This window comes from Symsagittifera roscoffensis, chromosome 1 (genome assembly GCF_963678635.1).
Source record: "Symsagittifera roscoffensis chromosome 1, txSymRosc1.1, whole genome shotgun sequence".
Classification (NCBI taxonomy): domain Eukaryota; kingdom Metazoa; phylum Xenacoelomorpha; order Acoela; family Convolutidae; genus Symsagittifera; species Symsagittifera roscoffensis.
Window position 1 is genome coordinate 82,532,255 of NC_087062.1, and position 19,634 is coordinate 82,551,888.

Here is a 19,634-nt window from a genome sequence, read left to right on the forward strand (position 1 = left end):
GCTTGGAATTTTAATTGAAATTCCGTACCATGTTGTTTGAATTTGAGTGTCTGATTAGCCAGTCAGATTCAACCATATTATTAAGAGTTCAAGAAAGATGTAGAAATACTGATTTTGCGCCGTTTAGTGCATAAGACCCCAAATTACTAGCATTCTTGATTTTCAAAATTTATTTTTGAACTTTTTTTTTCTAGTTATGGTCACCTTCAAAGTGGGCTGTAAAGGCATACGAATATTCGACTTACATCTCCGTTGTCTGTGACATCAATTTAATATTTATATAAGCTAGTATTTTTATGCATAGTGCGCCTTAACTTTGTGTTAAATTTAAAGGAAACTTGAGTAGCTCATAATGATGTGGCTATTGGACGAATAAAACGAACCAAAGGAATCACTAAATCAAACGGAGAATGAATTTTGTTAATGAACTGAGTAAGGCATATGAACTGGATGGTTGCGGTAACACAGAATCTTGATAGCAAAACAAAACAAGACTGCTCGTATCAGAGCAAAGCCCTGAAAGTTAAGACTGTATTTTAAGGTCTATGAAGCAGTTTTCGCTTCAAAAAAAAAGAAAAAAAATACAAAATTTTGAGTTTTAATTTAAATCATTCGTCATTTAAAGTTTAAAGTGATAGATTTCGCTCCTATTAACCTAGACGTAAGCTTGCTGCCCAACTGGGAGACTTCATTTCAATGACAATGGCTTATATCTTTGTTGCAAAAAAAACTAATTTTAGAGTTTGTATTGGAATTAATAAATTATCAATTGAACTGGTTTGCTAAAAAGTTATTATTCGACACAGCTTCAATGTAATTTAATTGGAACAATGAGACCATTATTTTTTAATCGAAGAAAACTCGATTTTTCAATTTCACTTACGATCAATTTATCTTTTATAAAAGGTCGTTGGCAATGTTCTGAGGCGATAATATTTTATCAAAATTCCGATAATTTCAATAGAAAAATCCAAAAATTATGATTTCGTTTTTCGACCACAAACTGCAAGGTTTTATACGAACTCTGCTTTATTCCATTATTGGAGCCATTTTGAAGTGGCTTCAGTAAAGGAACAAAATGAGCTGATCATTTTCTTCCATTACGATCAGCTCACTTTTTTCCGATGCGTAGAGTATTGTCCTAAATTGTCACTTGAAGCTTAAATTACGATTTTTTAAGGTTGAAATTGTTTTCTTAAAGAGCAATTTTGAAGCTTATTGAGTTAATTAATGTTCAACAACGCAAATATCATTTTGACTGACGAGAATGAGTGTTGCATTTTTTAACAATTTTAATGCAACGTTTTTTGGTTTGGCAATGTCTAAGGTCTTTGGCAATAATTTTATCCTACTTTATTTTTTGATATGCTACTTTATTTTTTTGTTACCAGTTTTTTTTTCAAAAGGCTGCCTACGCACTGAGCTGAACAATTAGGTTCAGAAGACGAATTTTAAACTTCTTTAACATTCAAACGATTTTTTTTGAAGTTATCTTAACAATACGGCCCCATTTTCACACTATAAAAAAAGCTCAAAGTCTTTTGCTCAATTTCACACTATAGAAGAATAGCTCAAACTTCATTTGTGCTCGGAGTGTTTTTTTCTCCCAAAAAAACTTCGAATTTTTAATTTTCCTTAGAAAAGTATTGTTATCCTGGCCTCAAATTTAAAAAGTTATTTCATGTGTGATCATTTTATGTAAAATTATGGCCGTTTAAAGAAAATGTAAGCGAAGATTTAATCTGTCTTAGAAATGGTTCGAAGTTGGTTGGAAGAAGCTTATTTGCCATAAATGATTTGTTACTAGGAGCAAAATCTATCACTTTGCACTTAATAGGGCGAGTGGGGGATGATTTTTACAGAAAAATCTCATATTAAAAAATTGATTTTAACTTTATTACATTTTTTTCATGTTATCACTGCTCCATAGATCTTAAAAAGCAGTCGGAACATTCACGGCTTTGCCCTGATACGAGCAGTTTTGTTGTATTCGAAAGCTCAATTTTCGTGAGATATATCACTTCGTAGTATCCTACAGAGCGTGTGCGGGGATAATTTTCAGAAATTTGTTTGAATTTTTTTGCTTTTTTTTTGGCATCAATTTTTTTAAAAGCGAAACTACTCCATAGACTTTAAATTGTCCTGAGCTCAAATTTGAAGAGATATTTCAGCGAGAACTCTTTTTTGTAAATTGTGAAGATTTGAAATTGCCAATTCGGGACAACTAACGCGTTATATAAAAATTGGTTAAAGCAGGCTATTTCAAATAATTGATACGTTACTGGAGCAAAGCCGATCACTTTTGACTCAAGATTTCTAAACGCTAAGAATATCAAGTAAAGTACCAGCAAATTTTAACTATTTGAATTAATGTAGTTCTTAAACTGTTTTACAAAAAAATACCGATATAGCTTATTTTATTAACCATTTTACTGATTACAAGGCAGTATTAAGAGCAATAGAAGACATGGACAAAATTGTAGTCTTGATTCCCTTGACGGTAGGATAATCCTAACCCTTTGATATATTGGTCGAAAAACCAGTTTACAGTTACTAGTTGAGGAAGTGGAAATTATCGATTATGTTTCTTGTTATTCCACAGACACAGGCACATAGATTCTAAAACACGACGTAAGACTTGTCATCGCATCACTCAAAAATTTTTTTTTTAAATAGCTGGAGTTCAGCAATTTTTGTTCGTTCTTCTTAAAATTCAGGCTACTCGATCTAAAACATCAGAGAACAACTCATAAATGCGTGATAATAAACACATCAACCTGATGACATAAAAGCAAAAGGAAAGCGTAAAAGGAGAGTTTGTATGCGGAAATTTGTTTTTCAAAGGTTCGGGCATATTTTGCTCCTGAAAGAGTTATGTCAAGAAAAACGAAATTCTCGTGAAAAGATCATCTTTTTCTTGGATTAGTGATTGCTTTAGATCCATCTGTCCCCTAATTCTTGGGGCTTCCAATCGTGAGGATCTATTAAGTTCCTCAAAACTGAACAAGTCGTTGATTAGTTGAGCTGATAGTCAACCAAACAACATCGCTCTTCATTAGAGACAAGTTTCTTCGAACTTCTATAAACAATGTTTGGCTGCTGTTTGGGACTATAAAGAGTCGCACAAATTCTATAGTTTAATTTTTGCTCATTAATTTTTGGTTCTGATCGACTATCAAGAGATCTTTTTCTTGCTATCGTAACCGAGACTGAGGCAATTTTTAACTATTGTCCGCTAACGCATGTCAGCAGTGACAATGACGACGACCTTCCACTGACTCCCAGTCATTTCTAATGGGTCGTCTAGTCGTCTACACTCCTTATACAAAGTATCTACTAGTAAACTGTTCAGCAAGACTAGAAGCAAGTGAAAGATAGACTTGACAGCTTCTGGAGGCGCCGACCTAAAAAGTAAGTCCCAAATCCCATCAAAAACTTTAAAAGGATGCAACCCGAGGAAGCACTCGAACACGAAGTTTTTTTTGCATACTAGAGGACTTTACACCACAAGGCATCAGGCCACTGTGTCAGTTTGGGTGCTAAAAGTTTTTACCGACCCAGATGCCCTCACGAGCTCGCTTAAGCTAAAACGGCTTGAGGGTCTATAACGAGGCAATTGGTGAAAATTGCGCTCGTGTCTTCTAAAACACTGATTTGGGACTAACGCCATTAAGAATACTGCAAGGAGTGGGCTCGTCCCCCTCCCCTTTGGCATAAAAATCTAACAGATTTTACTCAGCCGAAACAAAATGGGAACTATAACTCTGATATAAAAATTTTCATCAACTGTAATTTGACATAATGATCATTCAAGCTCGGCATCAAAAATTCTGGCAGCCATAGAGGGATAGAGGGATGCTCACGGAAGGCACTACTTCCCATCAAAGGCGATCAATTTGACCCTAGCAGAAAGTTATTGTCCCTCCAACACAGTAGGCACTATGTCACCCAACGTCAAATTATATAACACCAAAGTTTACCTCAATTTCCTGCTGAAAAACCAAAATCTGAACTGCACCTCTTGCTCGTGCCAAATTTAAGATCACTGTTTGTTTCTGAATCAATGACCGTACTTCATTCCTCCCCGCAAAGCTAAGTTCCGAGTCTTTCTACAAAAACAGTACAAAAAACAGCAAAAAACACAAAAGAAAAAAAACTTTTTACCTCTTGAAATTTTTCTCTACTCCCGCTGTGCGATTATCTACGTCAGACAATCTTGTTACAAAAAACTATGTAATCATTCAACAATAACGAAACCACTATCACTGAAATGCTGCAAATTGAAAATGCTGAATGGCGTCTAAAAAACTTCGGTCTGCCCCTCACTTTGGTATCGTGTGGGAGCGAAACGTTTCAGTAATGAAACAAGCATTCTTACTAATTATCAGTGGTAACTGGTTATCGAGAGATCTAATTGCTACTTAGGTAGACGAGACTGAGGCAATTATTGTTTCTCGTCCGCTATCGCATGTCAGCACTGACATTGACGACAACCTCCCACTGTTAGCCAACCACTTCCTAGTGTTCGCTCATTTGTCTACGCTTCAGCAGCAATCTTACACAAAGAATCTACTAGTTTAATGTCCAACAAAACCTAGAAGCGAACAAAAAACAGCTTTGACAGCTTCTGGAGGGGTCTACGCCAAGAGTACGCCCGGCTCTCATCAAAAGGACTAAAGGGAAGCAACCCGATGAAACACTAGAAATTGATGACCCGATGTGGACACTGAGGACTTTACATCACAAGGCATCTGGCCTTTAGCTTGAGGGCTAGAATTTTTACCGACTCAGAAGGCTCGTGTAAGATCAAAATGGTATTAGGTGCTCTAACGAGACCAGTGGTGAAACTTGCACTCGTATCTGCTAAAAAATGGATGTCAGACTAACTTCATTGAACACAAAATAAAGATTAGGCTCGTCCCTCTTCTCTTTGGCAAGAATTTTTAAGGGTTTTCCCGAGGATGCTGGTGATCATCAACTGGTAAATTTATTGTCTCAAATATTTGAAATGCATGAAGTACTTATGTTTTTGACTCAGCCAGACGAAGTTTGGACTTGAAGCTGTGAAATTAAAGTTCTCTGCTATTGCAACCTGCTATTGCCATAACTTCAAACCAAGCTACTACGTCAATATAACTTTCAATTGGCATCTCTGCTATTGCAACCTGCTATTGCCATAACTTCAAACCAAGCTACTACGTCAATATAACTTTCAATTGGCACCAGCTAAAGACTTAAACTATCTGCCGATAGTTCTCGCCCTTGATTTAGTCAGTCAATTTCAGATGCGTTCATGTCATCTTTTAACACGTTTTAAATCAAACTTCGTTTCAAAACAAAAGTTTTAGACAGTTGTCGAACTATCAGTTTCTACCTTATATTAGTCTAAAATAGCCATAGCCACGCAAATTAACACCCTTTTATCTTGGTTTGTCTACTTATTTTTATATAAAAGTTCCATGGGAGGACTTACGGGGTTGCAGAGGCCGTCATAGGAACTCGATCTCTTCAGAAACAATAAAAAACGTTTACTCTAGCTCTAGAAAAACAAATATCTGTCGCTTCTCCTGCGTATGCTCGTCTAATGAAAAAATGCTGAATTTAAACTACTTGTGTCTACATAATAATAATAAAAAAAATCAATTGAGGAGAAAAAATGTTCTGCTAGTAGTAAATTGTTTCTAAATGGGCAGTTATTGCTAGGAGAAAGCTATGATTAGCGCTATGAAAGTGAGTACGTAGCAGAGACCCAACAGCCTGTCGACTACTCTAGCCAAATATCTCCACTCTTCTTTAATATATTTCTGATACTCCTTTTCCAAATCTTTGCTCTGTTCTCTCGTTAGTCTGTCTTTAATATCCTGCAACAATTGCAGACACTTTATCAGCTCCAATTCGTGCTCCGAAACTGCCTCTTCTTCGTCTGACACCAAAATTCGAGGGTTACCGGTTCGATTCCGGATCTCGCCCATGTGAACACTTTTGTTATTTTGTTTTGGAAAAGACTTGACATCACCGTTGAAATGAGAATTTAAACTAGGATAGCCACAATCGTCTGTGCAGCTTTGGGATAAGTCGGATAAGCTACCCTTGTTTTGGACAAGATTCAATTGTGGCGGGTTTTTAGCGGAACTATGATTGTGGTTCATTCTGTTGGAAAAATAAGTATCTGCCAATTGAGAAATTGGCTGCCTTTCTTTTGCGGCCAATCCATTTAACGATGGCTTCATTTGGTACGCAAGTGAGTTTATTTTTGAGAACTTTTTTGGAGTTTTAACTGGTCTTCCCACACAAAGCAGTCTGGCTAGGAACAGGAAGGGGGCTGCGTCTCTGAGTAGATGGACCAATCTGCGAGATTTGATAGGCTGGTGATGTATATTTAGAACTATCACTGTCATCACTACTGAACTTGCCACAAGCCCCATCGATATCAAATAGTAACTACCTAAAAACAAAAATTCTCTTTAAATAGAAAAAAAACAATCATTGCATAAAAGGAGCGTCGTGCTATACTTAGATGATTTTTCTATATCACGTCGTCCGTCATTGTTACAAAGGAACTTCTTATGTCAGATAACCCTTTATCGCACTCACTCAAAAAAAAAATCGATTAAACTACAATTATAATTGTATTTCGATGAAAATTATAATTAACAATAAAAGCCAAAAATAGTTGTTAAAAGAATTTATAATCCATTATAAACATAGCCAACAGACAGTTGGAAAAGGTTCAATGAGCGCAAGTAAACAGACAAAAATACTGACTTGTTTTTTGAAAAATATCAATTTTCAAATTTCAAAAAAAATTAGATGGCCTTAAAGCTCTTTGAATTTGAAGAACAATTTATGATTGACACTTCCCTCATAAAATTAAATCAGTTTCAGAAAGCTGAATCAACTTATAAAATATTCATTTTGCTTAAAAAATTGAAAATAAATTCCAATTTTGATACTAGAATCCTATTTTTTGTAACTTTTACAATTTTCCTCTTCGACAGTGGAGTTTGCTTTTCTTTTAATAAAGAAAATGAACTGAGCTTAACGCGAAACCGAATAAAACCATGAAAAACAAAATTTGAGCTTTAACAAAATCTAAAACATCTTCTTGAAAAAAAAAATCATCGAGATCTGTTTAAAAATCTTCAATTTCACACTTAAAGTCAACATTTTTTAAGAAACTTAAGTTGTCAAATATAATAGAATATAGTTTTGAAGAAAATATCTTTAAATCTATTCTAACCTTTTTTATTGGCAAAATGCTATCAGAACACAATTATATTTATAATGGAATGCAATTTTCCTGCCAATAAGGAAATCTCTAAGCCTGAGATGCCTTGTCTCACTAGACAAAAGTTTCAAAGATATTGCTACATTTTAAATCAAAGATTTCCCTTGGTAAATAAAAAATAACACAAGCAGAGTAATCATTAAAAAACAATGAAGTCATGTTTTGGTAGTGCAAATAACTGACATCACACACAAAATTGATCGAGAAAAATGATGAAAAAAAGGTAAGTAGTTGAATTGATTTGAAATGAAAAAAAGTTCTCGAAATTTTAAGAAAATCAACATCGATGAAAAGCACACCTTTAAATCAATTCAGATGCAAAAAAAATGAAATTGGAATGAAAAATAACTAAACGATCATAATTGACTATAATATGATGAAAATCAGATTTAATTACTTCAAAAAATAAAACTTTTGAATCCATTTTTAATCATATTTAACTATATTAACTTTTTTAGAGACAGACCACAAAATTAGCATGTAGTCGATTGTCAACTTTTTTTAGTGAGCTCAGGTTGTTTAAAATATCTTTGGACACAACACGAAAACTTAAAACATTTTTTGATTTTTTTTATGGAGAAAAGCTGGTATTACTGTTTTCATATATGGAAAAATGCTTGTCATAAAAAAAGCTTATTTTACATCTTCTAAAATGTTTTGGTACGTATGACAAGCATTGTATGACAAGCATTTTGTTCAACCCGAGAGCGCTTAGAAGTTTGACCGAAAAACATTCGCTCGCTTGACAGTTTTCCCCAAAGAAAAATTCTCGAGCAAGCGAGTTGTTCGGTCCAATTCTTAAGCGTTCCCGGGATGATCAAAAGTGTTTATCACACGCAGTGGTGGATGTAGGATTTTCTCAAGGGGGGGGGGGGGGGGCGGATTTTCAAAAAAATCGAAAATTTTGACGACCTTTTTTTTAGGTCGACCAAATTGATTTTTCGAGCTCTCCCAAAGCACTGTTTTGCCCCTATTTTGGCATAATTTTCTGCACCGTTTTTGGGCACTTTTTGAAAAATTTTGACAAAAAAATCGCGTTTTTTTGGCGCGCGCTCCCCCTCAAAGTTAGTATATATTGGCGCCAAAGGCGCCTTTAGAAAAATTTTAGGGTCGGTCGGCCAAAAATGGATTTCTGAAAAAGTATCAAAGGGGGGACCATAATTATATCATATATGCCTGAAAGTAAAAATTGTGGAAACTTTTCTCTGCATTTTTAAGCCTAGCTTAGAGTTTGTTATAGCGATGGCATCGCCGGAATTTCATATCAAATAAAATGGAGGTTAATAAGAATGGGAGTTACAATCTGATGGAACCGTTCGAATAAAAAGTGTCTTTGTATGCAAAAATGACTCCCAGTCTCTCTAAGCTCATTATCTTCTAAAACAATTACTTGAAATGCCTAACAGGTCAAAAGAATTCAACATTTGAGTAAACAAGAAAAGGCTGGGCAAAACTGCAAAAAATTTTGAAATTGAAATGGAAGTTAAAGAAATTTCACAAACGAAAATTGATTTTTTTAAAGCAGGCTAACAACAACACAATTGATGGTGAATTTGCATAAAATGTTTTAGCTAGCTTAAAGTATTCAGCATCATTGATTTTACAAAAACTCAAACGCAGGTCAATAAATGAACCGGCGATGAACGGAGGAAAATTTGAAAGTCAGTCCAATTTTTCTCGACATACTTAATATTTTTTGAAATAACTCAAATCCGTGTTACAAGAACCTCATATTGAAAACACTCAACCACATCTGACGCTTGATTTTGATGCTTGACTTTTTTTTGTTACAAAAACACCCGAACCAAAGTTCTTCTTCGCCTTCGGTTTTTGGCTCAAAAAGCTAAAAATTTATTTTTTTTTGGAATCTCGTTGATATTTATTTTCAGTCAATATCAAATTTGATGAGGTGCTTTTCTTTCCGGATGGTGTTTTTGGCTTAAAGTTCATTACTTATTGAAAGTAAAAATATTTGATCAAGTTGATATCACGTCCTCCTCCCTCTTCCCCTAAATAGACAAAATTAAGGTTCTTACCCCATTTTTTAAACTGTAATAAATTTGCTCAGTGCTGCGAGTTACGTTATCCATTCTGATTGACTAAGCAATCCAGCTGAAAACCAAGTTAACAATCCCTGATAAGCTTGGAAGATACTATAACGACGGTCGAGTTTACTATTTAATCGAGAAGCAGAAAAATGGTGTTTTCATAAAATTTTGACCTAGTTTGAAATATGAGATACAATTGCTAATGATATTTGGATAAGTTTGGATCTAATAGCTGAAGTTTACTAAACACATATATTTATTTGTTTATGAATTCCACAAATTGTTCCGGGTTCCGCAATTTTTGTTGCGGATTCCATAAATTTTGTTGCGGATTCCGCAAATTTGCCTGTGTTTAGAGCAATTTTGAGCGAAAAATCTGATTTTGGATGTTGCGGAATCCATTTACAGTTCTCAAAATGCACAGTTTGGTGTGATGTTTAAATTTAAGTTACAATCAATCTATTCAGAGTAAAGTAAATGACATTTTTTGCATTAAATGTTTTTCATTGTACTCCTTTGAAGGCTATATCTAAGATTTTCCAAAGAACTAAGTTTTTTCCCTGTTTCGGCATTTATCAAGCCATTTTTTACGCCATAGATAGTTTTGGCCATTACAAAATCATGCATAAAATTTTTTTTAATATTTGACCGTATAAACAAAATCTAGTTTCCTTTGAAAATTTTTTGTTTTCGAGAACTGACATGACAGCTCAAAACAATTATTTCTTTTATTGTATAAATTTAAAATTTTCTGTTTTATTTGAGTTTGCAAATGGGAAACTGGTTCATTATAGCTTTCATCACATAAGAGAGTTCGAGCTTTTTGTTTTCAAAAACTGACAGCATAAAACAATTTTTTTTTCTTTGTCTTTTTAGATCAAAACAGTTTTTGATCAGTTTTTAACGACGCTTTTGTTTTTCTTTCTTCGCCTTCGAAAATTGTTCAGAATTCGATGTGATCACATTATTCAAAATAGCCGTTTTTCGTTTTGCATTTTGATTGTCAAACTGCAGCTTTTCGTTATCTTCACATTTTGAAATTTTTCTCCTCTTAGAACTTTTGTTTGTTTTTAGAAAAATTTCAAACGATATATTCATGAGGAGGTTAATCAAGTTTCAAACGAAAGGAAATTTTTGAACTACAAATAGCGTCTTTTTTTCTGTTACGTTGGCTAGTATCAATTTATAATATATTTTTATTGAGTTGTATAGGGTTGATCGGCCAAAATTGAATGACGTAAAATACTGCCAAATTGTAAACAAGACTGCTCGTATCAGGGCGAAGCCCTGAATGTTCCGACTGCCTTTTAAGGTCTATGAAGCAGAAATATGATGAAAAAATTAAATATAAAAAAATGGAAAAAAAAATTTGAGATTTTTTGTGAAAATCATCCCCCCACACGCCATATAAAGTACAAAGTGATAAATTTAGCTTCTAGCAACAAATCAATTATGGCAAATAAGCTTCTTTCAACCAATTTGGAACGATTTCTATGACTGAATAAATCTACGCTTACGCGTTAATAGCGCGAAATATATCGCGCGTTAATTGTCCCGAATTGGCCAAAATGCCAATCTTTAAACCCCCATAACTTTACGAAAATTGATCACAGGTGAAATATTTTTTTCAAATTTAAGCTCAGGACAACAATACCTTTTGAATGATATAAAAAATTTCCGTCAAAAATGGCTAGTTAAAAAGTCGAAACTTGTCTGAAGAAAAAAAAACCCACCCCGAGCACAAATATTCCGTTACTTTCGTTTCGAAAGTCGGAACAATTACACTTGGGGTGATAAGGGCTCTCCAATTCTTCTGGGATGCCCCTGAAATGCCCTGAAGTATGACGTCTGCGCTCTTTGCAGAAATCATTATTCTCTATTTTTTTTGATAAGTTTCTTGTATAAGAAAAGAGGGAGGGGGTTGATGGAATTTTTTTTGACAACATTCAAAAAACAAGTTGATCTAATGTAGATCTTTTTCGCATAAAAACATGAATTACAATTGAATTAAAGTATAAATTTTTGTATGCAGAGTGTATTGTAAGGGAGCTAGGAATAATGTTCGTTTTATGTTACAAATAGAAAATGGAAACAAAAACTGCATTTCCAATTATGATATTGTCTAGTTTCGGCCAATATTGCGCTTAGTTTGTATTTGCAGGAACTTGACCAAAAATGATTTTGTTTCCACCGAATCAACTGAAATATAATTATAGACGTCTTTATTGGGCAGTCGCCGCTGGGGTTGTAGTGGCGTTAAATATTATTAAATTAAACCCCCCCCCACCACCACCACCACCACCACCACCACCGCCACCACTACCACATATTGTAGAAGAATTGGGAAATCATAACAAGGTTCAAAATTAAGATATGCTAAATCGTTGAATTAGTTTTTTCTAGAGGTGGAAATTTTAAACGTGGTACCATAGGGTGCAGGAGGTGGGGGGGGGCAGGGGTAGTTCACACAATAGAGACGGATATGGGTTTACCTAGAATGGGGAAGCTGTCGGAGGACTCTGGGAGGAGATCGACGAGGTTGAGCAGGTTGACGAAGAGAGAGAGGAGGACTGTTATCCCGAGGGAGATCTTCTCCCCACTCTCGCACGGCAGCACGAAGTTGGACAGAGACACGGCCGAGATCATCACGAATGGCACTGCATAATCAACACACATCGTCACTTTATATACACACACATGCTCTTTTTTCGTTTTTAGTTAAGAACAGTAATTTTTGTTTTCAGTGTTATACTTAAAACAATGGCAGCCGGTTGCCGTTTTTCAGTGTTGAAACAAGGGCAGCCGGTTGCCGTGCAAGTAGCACAGAATGTTCCGACCACTCTTATTTTTGAATACCAAAAAAATTTTCCAAATTTTTTCCAATATTTTTTCATGATTTTTGCCCAACTTGTTTTTTTAGCTACTGAGATTTTGTGAGGAGTCTGAGTTGGTTGATAAATTATAAGAAAAAGCAAAAATTATTCTAAAATTGAGGAATAATTAGACGGGAAAAGCAGTGTTAAAATGAGCTTGTCGGAAAATAGTCTGAAAAATGTAACAATTCAAACAAGACAAAATGGATACAACTTATTTGAACTACTTTTGCAATTCCAAATTACGGGTGACAGATGTTTTACCCCAACAAAATGATGGCAACGAATTTTTTTTCGAAAATTCGATCAATTTGGGCAGACGATACAATTTTGTGTGTAATAGCCTCAGACGGTTTTTTTCTGTTTTTTGCTATTTTTGCTCCATAATTTCACAAATAGATGTTTCCAGATGTCTTTTATTTTGCATCTTTGCAACTTTTTACAATTTATTTCAATGCACTTAGTATGTATAAAAACAATGAGTATGCTAAGCGAGTCTTATGCTTAGTGACATATGGTCCGTCTAATGATGTCTTATTCTGACCTATTAGGATGAGAAGGAAATAGAGACTCTTCCGTTTGAAGGAGAGAGTAAAATCTATGGTGCGGAATGTCATGTCGTAGTCTGCGTGGTACTCGTTCAGTGTCTCAATCTTAGTGGACACTATGTCCCACTGGGCATTGTGCATGAAGTATTGAGTCTTCATCTGGCTGTGGTTGTGGTACACTACCAGGTCCAGTTCAGAAGGGGAGTGATACCAGGATCCCAGAGTGATCTGGCACACAACAGAACAGAACCATAACAGAACAGATTTTGAAAATTAATTATGTTTTAATATTATTACTATTATTATTGCATGATAAAATGAGCTTTCACAGCCTCGAAAACAAAAGTTCAGCAACTCTCGAATTTTCATCTCCTAATAATCTTAGTAAAAATCAGACCAAAATTTGACAGCTTGTGATGATGTTTAAAACTATCTTCACTCTACCCGGTCGATGATCAAATCATGATCAGATTTTTTTAAGGTCGTGCATATGCGCATGTAAACGAATAGAATAAAGCCCGTTTCTGCTATCACTAACATATTGCAGTTAATCCGATGGTGCAATTATGTGAGGCCACTGTATTAGGAAAAGAGCCCAGATGTTTCAACTAAATAAAAGCAGCAGCAATCATGCCTCAAGGTCTTTTTTCAAATCAACAGCAGTCTATATCAAAGGGAAAGGTCAAAAGACAAAAGCGACCTGCCCTGAATGAAAAACAGAACGCGAACAGACATGGTATGTTGCCTGAAGGAGTTTTATGCATGGGATTAGTCTTTGTGACGCAGAAGTCTCTTTTCGAAAGGACATTGAATAATAAGAATTTTAATTGTTCCGACTTTCGAAGAAATCGGAATAATTATGCTCGGTGTTGTTTTTTTTTCAGTCAATTTTCACCGATCGAAATAATAATTTTTAACAAACATTTTTTCACTCCCCATTGAAGATATCGACTTCCTCAAATCAAATGTAAAAACATACTTTACCTTGGATTATTTTTTGTAAAGTTCTGGGGGTTTGAAAACTGTCACATTTTCCATGTTCTGGACTAAGTTATGCGCGCTTTGAAGAGTTTATTCATAATGCTGAAAGCGTAACGCGAATTATTTATGCGTAGCGAATTATCCCGCACAACAAAATTGTTCCAAATTAAATTGAGGCTAGCTAATTCGTCGTATTAATTTCGTACGACTCAAAATTTTACGCTCAGATATTGTCCAAAATGTATAGGTTTTCTGTCTTTTTTCACAAAAACTATTCGATTTGAATTAAGGGACAGTCGGAACATACAGGGCTTTATTATGATTATTATTATGATTAGTATTATTATGATTATTATGATTATTAGTTATTATTAATACTTTTATTATGATTACCATGATTATTATGATTATTATGATTATGATTACTATTATTACGATTATTATGACTATGATTATTCTGATTATTATTATTATGATTATGATTACTATTATGATTATTATCATTATTATTTCGATTATTATGATTGTTATGATTTTTATTATTATGATTATTATGATTATTATGATTATGATTATGATTATTATTACTAGTTATCATTATTAGCATTACTATTATGATTATTAGTGTTATTTTTATTATGATTATTATTATTATTATTATTATTATTATTATTATTATTATTATTATTATGATTATTATTATTATTATTCAGGGCCAATTTAGGGGGGGGGGCGTGGGGGCGGACGCTTTCTTTCCTCAGAAATTTGACCCCCTGCCGACCCAAATGATGCCGCCCCCTGCCGACCCTTTGTACTGTTTTGAGATATTCATTTTTGGTGACGGAACCTAAAAATTTTCTAAGGGCGCCTTGGGCCTGAATATATACTAATTTTGAGGGGGGAGCACGCGCCGAAAAAATGCGATTTTTTGGTCAAAATTTTCCAAAAATTTCCTAAAAACGTCTTTTTTTTGGCCTGTTTTTTTTGAAATTTTGCCTCAGGCGCAGTAAGTTTGGTCAAAATGGGGTCTTCACAGTAATTTAGGAGAGCTCAGAAAATCAATTTGGTCAACCTAAAAAAAAGGTCGACAAAATTTTTTGAAAGTCCGCCACCCCCTCGAGAAAATCCTAGATCTGCCCCTGCTATTATTATTTATTTTATTATTAGTTATTAATTTATTTTTTATTATAATTATTTATTATGATTGTTATTAAATTTTTAAATATTTAAGTTATTAAAAGTTATTAACTAATAGATTATTAAATATTATGATTATAACAAAACAAAACCAGGTTAGACAATAATAAGGATGGAATGTGCCTTTCGTCTATTCCATCAACCGTCAAATTGTATAATTGTTGGTGCTAATTGAGTAAGATTTAATTTGATTTTGGAGATATAATTTTTCTGTCATTCCTTGTTTTAGATATGGGATCTTGTTAAGTATTTCCACCCCAGATGATGTTTTTTTTTTACTATCATCATTTGATTGGCTCATACAAAGTTATTGGGCGACCGAAAAGAAAGGTAGGGTGGTAAACAAGGTTTGCTGATCCATAGTTCACTTTTGAGGTGGACATTCTTACCTATACCCAGTTTTCTAGGGGAGGGGCGGTTTTTAGGCACTTTTTGGAAACTTTTGTCCCCGCTCCTCCCCCCCCCCCTAAATCCGCCCCTGGTAACCATGCATATTGAACAATCGACACATATAGCATGAAAAAAAGTGTCTAACGTGTATGGACCTTGCATGTTTGGGTGTCAAAGGGGAACTTTTTTGTGTCGATGTTGCAGGAGGTGCGGATGACAGCTGGCATCGACCACCACACCCTCCCCCCACTCTCCACTTTGATGTCCATGTCCTCCCGCTCGTACTTGATACTACACACAACACAAAACAACACAACTTTATTAGACAAAATGGTTAGGAGGGGCAAAATTGAGACACTTATAAACTTTTTGTTTCAGAAATGATAAATCGGAATCCTTGCCCACCCTAATGCGCGTACATCATGTTAGAATAGTTAGTATAGGGCAAAAAAAATTGCCCTATAGTTATCTAGAAGAATTTTTGCCAGTGGAATCCGAAACGAAAAAAAATGTTTATTTTTTTTGCACATTCCAAAACAGAACCTTCTTCTGCTGATTTTTTTTGTCAGTGGAATCCAGTGGTTAATACCTTAAGTTCTGGCGGGCCCGGGGCGGATTCCACAAACCCATACGCCAATGAACTACAACCCATTAAGACATCCCATTCACAATATTGCCCCATTCACAATATTGTCCCCTTCACAATATTGGTTGAATTCTTTGTTACTAACATATCCTTGTTGTTTACACCGTTTTCAAGACTGTTTTTTAACGTTAGTTTACTAAAACGTGATAAACCTTATGGAAATTGCCATTTAAAATCTACTGTTATTAACAGACAATAAAATAAATAGATGTCCTTAACTGCGGATAAATATGCATCAAAGCTTCTAAGAACAAAAAAGTTTTAAAGCTGAAAAAAGTTCGAAACGTCTGGAAAAAAAACAAATTGCCTCTAGAACAAAAAAAAATAAGTGTAAAATTTATGGAAGTTTCGAATGTTTATTCTAAAGTATCATTTTCAATAGGTTTAAATTATAATATGAGAAACTTTTTCGCATCATCCAAATTGAAAAAATATATTTTTCTGAGTTAAATTTTCTAAACATAGCCAATCGAAGATTGGAAAGGAGTAATAAACTTAAGTAAACATAAGAAAAACATTGATTTTCTTGAACAAATCTCAACTTTCGAATTCCAAAGAAAATGTTAGATGCTCTTTAAGCTCTTTGAATTTCTAGACCAATTTATGATTGGCGCCTTTTTGATAACATGAACACAACTAAAAAAACTGGATCAATAGGTAAAGTTTTTAATCAGCTGGAAAACTAAAAAATAAATGCCATTTTCGAAACTAGAAATCGTTCACGTTTTTTTGCGCCATTGTCACATTTGTATTTGAAGAGTGCTATTTACGTCACTGTCAGAAAATAAATTTCAATTGAACTCAAAAAGTGCAGAAAAATCTAGTTTATTCATAAATGCATCAATATGTATGAATACAAATCTGTAGTTATTAGAGATTTTAAGACTTTTCCTGAAAAAAAAAATTAAATCAGTAAGACCTTTATAAGAGTCTTCAATACGTTCGTTACTCTTAAAAAAATCAGGCAATTTGAATTTCATCCGATTTATCTGCCGAGAAATGTATTTCTTTTACGGTCCTCATAGAATTGCGGCGGCTGATCTAGGATTTCTCGCGAGGGGAGTGGGGTATGCCAACCTCCTAAACTTTCTTCTCCGCAGACAAACTTTCCAAACTTTCTGCGCCGCAGACAAATTTTTGAAAAATCAGGCAAAAAGGCAAGTTTGGACATTTTTTGGACGATTAGAAAAAATTAGAAAACCCGAAATAGTGCCGAAGGGGTACCCTCATGGTGGTCAGAGGATCGAATCGCTGAGAAGGGTTGCATTCCCCTCCCCTTCAATTCTGAATCCTCCTCCCGCCTAACTGTAAATTCGAGTCTAGGACTAAACCCCGAAGATATAATCCTCCAGAACAAAGTCCCCCACGATATGATTCCCCAGGATAAAATCCCCCATAGAATTAAATTCCCCTTGGACAAAATCCTCCATATTTTAACTTATCATCCAGAGAAACTAAAATAAGTAAATCTTAAGCATTTGAATTGAGTTTTCATTCAATTTTGTTTTAGTGTGACTTCCATATAAACAAGAGGCATTCATCGCCATTTTGACGTGATTTTTTGAAAACCTTGATTATCCAACTTTCATTATACAAAAGATTTTATACAAAAGAGTGCTTCTATCACCAAAAAAAACAAGCCACATTGCACAGTCAGTAAATCAAACACAAATACACAAAGTCGAGCCTTTCGGTGTGAGTTCCAATCTCAAATATGACCTTTTGAACAAAAAGTGTTGAATTTGCTTCCCTCGGTACAAAATTTCCGCGCTTCCACTGAGTGGATTGCGGGATAGTGTAAAAGGAACACCCTGGCTTCTAGAAAACCATACCCTTTTACATGTCAAAAGTTGAGATCTGTAGGACTACGGAATGATGGTTTCGAGTGAGTACTATCCTTTTGAACTTAAATCTACGGTAATTTTTGGTTAATTTATCAAACATTAACACAGGAAGAAGTCCGAGCAAAAATATTAAATTAACAGGCGTGATGCCAGTTTGCGTAGACTTAATTTAACCCCGCATTTAGCCTAATTATAATGCAGAACAATTAGGTTATTTAATCTGGAGTAACAGGGGGGACAAAAGGCCATATACAACAATTAGGCATACTATAAAAAACGAGATTTAACCAAAGCAGTCCAAGGGTAATGCGAACTAAGGAGATTAAAGCAACAATGCAAAGCCCCTTTGTGGAATCAAAAGGAGGGTATGTGAAATCGTCAACTCATGAACATACGCACGGACCCGATTACGTATTAATGGAACCATATGCAATCACAATGAACACGAAAATCAAAAAGGACGCGGCAACCTGCACAGACGCTTCTACGCAGAAATTACTTTCTTCAGCAATCGTACACACGACACCTGAAGGTTACTCGAAGATGCCCGTAGTCAACAACATCAAAAGAAGAATCAGAGGTTTTAGCCATGAAAACAGATGCCGCCTACCCATCCCAACTATTCTGGATTTTGAACTACTTGTGAAGTATATGCAGACGCTAATTGAAAAAAAAATTCTTTCGGAAGGTTCAGTGGTTCCGTGAAGCGAAAACCGGTACTTGGTTCGTGCAACGAGTAATAACATTGATGTTCTCAACAGTAATGGAAACTGGTCCATCGGCCCGGATACTTTCTACCATTCTACCAGGTCTACACAGTGCATCATTTTGTTGACCTCTGCGTTTACGCGCTTCTTCCCAAAGCGTCTAGGCACATAAAGTGCACTCTGCTTCAATCTAAAATCTGAAGTGAACGCACCAGTTTTTGTTACGATCGGTTTTTAAATGGCTTCGAGAAACTCCGCAGGGAACATTTTCCAGAAACCGAAATAAAGGGAAGCTTTTTTCTTTTTTCTCAGGCTATCTATAGAAAGATCCTTGAATTTGGTTACCCTGCTCAATATCGGGAGGACAAAGATTTCAATTCGTCCGTACGCCTCTTGACTGCGCTTGCTTTTGCAGCGCCACTTCATGGAGAGGAGTGGTACAAAATTGTTATTAAGAGCAGATCCCATAGGACATCAAAATTACTTTGAGGAAAACCGGAACGCCTCACAGAGGAAGGCCACGTTCCAGAAACATAAGTGGAAAGTATATTTCCGGACAGTTGACGACCTGCTAAGACCAATTAACACTCTTGATAGATTTCACCGCGGTTTTGAACGATGCTACAGATGTCAAACCCAGATTTCTGGAATTTCATCGAAGCCAGTCAAACACAGCAATCCTTGCAGGCCTTTACCTTTTCTCAGTTACAATTGGGAAAAAAAGTGCACGCTAGGAAAGAAGATAACTTTGGGCGTATAAAACGAATAATATTTTCAGCGGCTAATTACAAGGAGATTGACTACTTGAAAGCTATCGCTGTTATTTTGTCGTTTCAATTTAGTTCTTTTTTTGTTTTAATTATGTTTATGCTTCTACTTTTATCTTAACTCTATTTTTGGTCACCAAGTGTAATTTAGTTTTCCGAGTTCAGTTTTTCCTTAACGCTAATGTGGGGGATGTTAAAACAAATACTGGGGGATTTTGTCATAGGGGATTTGGTCCTATGGAGGATTTAGTCCTGGGGGATTATATCCGGTGGGATTTTATCCTGGGTGATTTAGTCCGTGAACGGTGTAATACAATTGGTCAGTTTTGTTTTCTCCGAGATCCG

The 19,634-nt window shown here is 35.1% G+C and overlaps 1 protein-coding gene across 1 annotated transcript in view; it reads right to left on the reverse strand.

Moving 5' to 3' along the window:
* Positions 1-5,615: 5,615 nt before the first annotated feature.
* LOC134851104 (neuronal acetylcholine receptor subunit beta-3-like) overlaps positions 5,616-19,634 on the reverse strand; it is a gene marked incomplete in the record, with an annotated part of 54,511 nt that continues 40,492 nt past the window's right edge. Inside the window, 4 exon segments of the mRNA XM_063867037.1 lie at positions 5,616-6,445; positions 11,829-11,993; positions 12,754-12,985; positions 15,481-15,616. Of these exon segments, the coding sequence (XP_063723107.1) occupies positions 5,700-6,445; positions 11,829-11,993; positions 12,754-12,985; positions 15,481-15,616 (1,279 nt within the window).